The 5,000-nt window shown below is 35.9% G+C and overlaps 1 protein-coding gene across 1 annotated transcript in view; it reads left to right on the forward strand.

Annotated features, from left to right (window-relative positions):
- The first annotated feature begins 2,445 nt into the window (after nt 1–2,445).
- The window catches only part of LOC113811120 (pro-resilin-like), a 7,815-nt gene continuing 5,260 nt past the window's right edge, over nt 2,446–5,000 (forward strand). The window contains exon 1 of the mRNA XM_070116440.1: nt 2,446–2,486. Coding sequence (XP_069972541.1) covers nt 2,475–2,486 — 12 coding nt within the window. The 5' untranslated portion in view covers nt 2,446–2,474. The remainder of the gene's footprint in view (nt 2,487–5,000) is intronic.

Genomic DNA, 5,000 nt, shown 5'->3' on the forward strand with positions numbered 1-5,000 from the left:
AGAGAACTACAGTCGTTGAAAGCTCAATCGAATAATTAGTATGACATGTTTATTCTTTCGTGATTTCATAGAGAGAGATTATCTTTATTGGCTACAACCTCTACAGACATGAAGAGACATAATAGGTTTCCCTATAAGACAGATTAATGGTCTTTATGTTAATAAAGTCTCATACAAAAATATAGAAAAGGGAAATACAAAACCATGATTTAGAACCATTTATTTAGATTATTAGAAATATTTTGCATTTTGGTATCAGATTCTTTCTCATGTGTAATGGATATTGTTTAAGCAAAGCACATATCCTTGTATTATGTGAGTACCATTTAAGAATGATGACCATTACAGGTAAATGTACGTAGTGTCATGAATTTTATTTTGAAAATAGAAAATATTTACATAATAAATCATTGATATTTTATTCTCAAACGGCAAAAAAACGTACAGCTAATGACCAGGAGATTATCTTCCTTACGTTCATAGAACATAAGGAAGATCTCTTTCACAGGCACACAAACATACATACACAAAGAAACACACACATACACACACACACACATACGAACAAGCAAGCACACACACACATACAAACAAGCAAGCATACACACAAAAACAAGCAAACACACACATACATACACGCACACACACAAACAAACAAATAAACATACATAAAACGCAAACGCACACACGACTAACCTAAAGAACAACGTGGAACTGTGTCAGTCCTTTCGGTCGTTTTTTCCTTAACAATCAACAAAACAAAAAAATACATCGACTTGAATTTTACATTACTCCCGGATGTTCTTGCGAGTGTTTAGGAAATATGATCTAATATAGTCGACGAATTACTTAGAGACGTGCAAAAAAGGAGAGGAAAAACATGATACTTTCCAGCAAAAAGAATCTTATGGATACCCCTTCCCCCCCAAAAAAAAGTAATAATAACAATGATAATAATAAATAAATAAATAAAAAATAAATAAATAAATAAAAATAGATACTGGTCATACGAATAAACAATGATATACTACCGGTTTGTTAGAATTGTGCGGGGCCAGACCCAAGGAATATTCGTATACTTGACAGGCATAAATAAAGAAATAAATGCAGTCTAGACATGTATATCAACAGGGCACATAGATGGTTAAATGTATATCTATGAGATATATAGACGGATATGCCTTTATTTCTGCGTCAGTATTTATGGAAATTCATTGGGTCGGGACTGGCACAATTTTAACAAACTGGCCGATAGACGATGATCCTTGTGTAGCAACTTGGATGATATTCAATAAAATTAATTTTTTGTGTGAAAAGTGTAAATATAAAAAATAACCATATAAAGAAATTTTTGGTCGTAGGAGATATCTATGAGAGCATTCCTTTTAAACAAACCAAATTATGATATAAAAATGGTATTTATAATGTAATTCACGTATGAGAAACATGTTTTTCTCTTTGTATTTGTTGAGAGAGAGAGAGGGAAAGGGAGAGAGGTGGGAAGAGGGAGAAAAGGAAAGAGAGACAGGGGGGAAGGTTGACGGTGAGAAAGGGTAGCTGAGAGACACAGAGAGAGATAGCGAGGGGGGAAGGGGGACGGTGAGAAAGGGTAGATGAGACACACACACACAGAGGGGGAAAGGGGGAAGGTGAGAAAGGGTAAGTGAGAGAGAGAGAGAGAGAGAGAGAGAGAGAGAGAGAGAGAGAGAGAGAGAGAGAAAGAGAGAGAGAGAGAGAGAGAGAGAGAGAGAGAGAGAGAGAGAGAGAGAGAGAGAAAGAGAGAGAGAGAGAAAGAGAGAGAGAGAGATGGAGAGAAAGAGAGAGAGAGAGAGAAAGAGAGAGAGAGAGATGGAGAGAAAGAGAGAGAGAGACGCTTCATTTATAGAGATGGTACGCCTTTGATATTTGAGGCATGTTGACCCCCTGTGGAAAGCGACCTTCCCCTCCAGCTGTCAGTATTTGACATTTGAGCTTGATGGTTATCTCCTTTGTGTCAGTGTTAATTAAAAAGAGAAATAGTGGAGAGAAATGTGTAGGTTCAGCACCGGAATGATTCTTTATTTTCCCATTAAGTAAGAACTAAATAACAAAAGGATTCATTCTAAATACTAAACATTTACACACACACACACACACACACACACACACACACACACACACACACACACACACACACACATATATATATGTGTGTGTGTGTGTGTGCGTGTGTGTGTGTGTAGTATATATAAGGATATATGTGTGTACATATATGTACACACACACACATATATATACATATATATTCTAGATATTACTCATCAATAAATATTGACCCACAACTATGTCACACTTGCCCTTAGTACAAACAAGGTCGATGAAAAACATGTCCCGCCTGACCTTCAGGAATGGCCACAAAGGCGCGACGGATGAGTATATAAAGGAGCGGAGGTTCTTGCCTGCCATCAGTTCCCTCTCAAAGTACTGAAGTCAACATGAACGCAAAGGTTTGTAGTGTGATTCTTCAGATAACTCATCTTGTTTATGCTCTAACTTCCTAAATATAATGTGTACAATATGCATTATATGGGGAATTTTCTCACGTTTTCTTATTTCTCAGGTCTTCATCCTCCTCGGCCTGGTAGCTGTTATTGCTGCCGACAAATTTGTGAGTAACTTTTGTTTTTCTTTTCCAAATACGACTGAAAGGTATATTCCTCTTATACGCCATGAAGAGTTCGCTTGTGAAGAACGTGTTTTTTTTTTCTTTCTTTCTTTTTTTAAGGAAAACTGAGTTAGATACGACTTCGGCTCTATGATAAAATGGCAATGATTTAAAGCTTTCATTTTGTGCATATTTTCTATAAGGGAATCCCTCATACAAATAATGGTATCATAACTGACGGATTAGTAAAATCTTCCTCAGTCAGACCTGTCATGAAACAACTTGTATGTTCTTGGTTTTCCAGGAATCGTTCGAGTCTGGAGAGGCCAGGTATGAGTTCGACTGGGCTGTCAACCACGACGACTCCGACAACGACTTCGGACACCAGGAGGCTCGCAACAACGACAACACTCAGGGATCCTACTACGTGCAGCTCCCCGACGGCCGCCTGCAGACCGTGAGGTACGTCGTGGACGGCGACGACGGCTACGTGGCTGAGGTCAACTACGAGGGCGAGGCTCGTTACCCCGACTCCAATGAATCAAAATAATTTGACTCAAACGTCCCATTATGAATCGGCTGACAACGACCTCTTGATATGACGTACATATATATCTGTATATATATTTATCTCTCCTCTGAAATAAAGATTACAATTGTTAAGAAAAAGTATCTTTTAATCATATAATGATTGTGGTGATGATAATACTATCTATCGCAATGCTGACAACAGTAAAGATAAGAGCGATAATATTACTGTAGGTAAATAACAATGAAGATAATTATAATGATATGTAAGGGAACGATAATGATGACGATACGGATGATGCGATGCGAAGAAGAGGGTAATGATGATGTTGAAGAAAAAATAAAGACAAAGATAACTAGAAGGACTCAGAGAGCGCAAACCTCCACCAAGGCAATAGTGTTACTGATGCAATAAAAATATACAAATTTGAAGAATTAGATTAAATCACCTATTCTCAGGTACACCGGTGACGCCTGTGTTTCCCTATCTCACAATGCGAATGAATTCTTCAATAAATTCCTTGATGAGGATCCGGATCACCACACAAAATAATATTTTACTTTATTTTAGTTTTATTGAGAGTGATTTTTCTTTTAATGATTATTTTTTTCAATAAAAAAACTCTAAAATGTATTTACTTGATATCAAAATTTTTAATCAGAATGTATAATGTCTCATAGTTATTAGGGGACAACTGATGATGTTCCTAGGATTCCAGGAATCTTTTTAATAGAAAAAGATATGCCATTTCTAAAACGATATTTGGAAATAATTGTCAGCAAATAATGGGAGATATTTTGAAGAAATTGATCTTAAACTCGTTAGATAATTTCCGATAGATTAAATTAGTAATGATGGTAATGATGATATTAATAACGATAACACTAATACTAACAATGATGGCAATAAAAACAATGAGGATAATGATTTTGAAAATTGTCATTATAAATATATAATGATATTAATGATACTAAAAGTAATTATTATAATGATAACTATATGAACAGTTATGCCAATAAGGACTAAGAAATTAATAATGAAAAATTATGGTAAAATCAATAGCAATGATAACGATGAAAATAAACAATAATAATAGTAGTAATGATAATGAAAATGACAACAGAAAATTGATAGTTATAATAACATTGAAAAAAAACATACATAAACACTAACATCTACCTATCTATCTAGCATTGTTTGCTTTAAAGTAGGTCTTAATGATGATATCCTTCTATATGAATAACATGAATAAGAATAGGATAGAATATGAAAAGTGATGACATCGACGTCATATGAGCAGAAAAATATGAAACGGCATATGACATATTAGTGCTTTATAAAGTGACTTTTGTGTAAGAATGAAAGCCACTAAATTGTTTTTCTTGTGAAAAATTCACTCCTGAGTTCAACGGGGAAGTCTGCTCCTCAGTATCACCAATGGTGCTGAGTGGAAATGAATGAAATGTATATATAATACTCCTGCATGTCAGCACATTCTACAGCAGATATATTATATCGTGTGAGTATATACTGTGATTTCATAGCCCCCGTCTCCTCTCCTCTCTCTCTCTCTCTTTTGCGACCAGTTTCACAATTTATTTGCTTGCGTCTCTACAGATCTGTAATACCACAGCACAGGGGTCAACTGGGGAGGGATAGCACAGGGAAACCTTTATTGTAGTCGGCGTCTTCCATCTCCTTTTCCGTTCCTCTCCTCACCTGAAGGATGAAGACCCCCTCCTGCCTGAAGCTTGTGGTTTTCTTATTTACTAACAAAGAGATGACTGCGTGCGTATTAGACATTTTCAAGAGCCATACTACTACAGC

The sequence above is a fragment of the Penaeus vannamei genome, chromosome 39 (genome assembly GCF_042767895.1).
Source record: "Penaeus vannamei isolate JL-2024 chromosome 39, ASM4276789v1, whole genome shotgun sequence".
Classification (NCBI taxonomy): domain Eukaryota; kingdom Metazoa; phylum Arthropoda; class Malacostraca; order Decapoda; family Penaeidae; genus Penaeus; species Penaeus vannamei.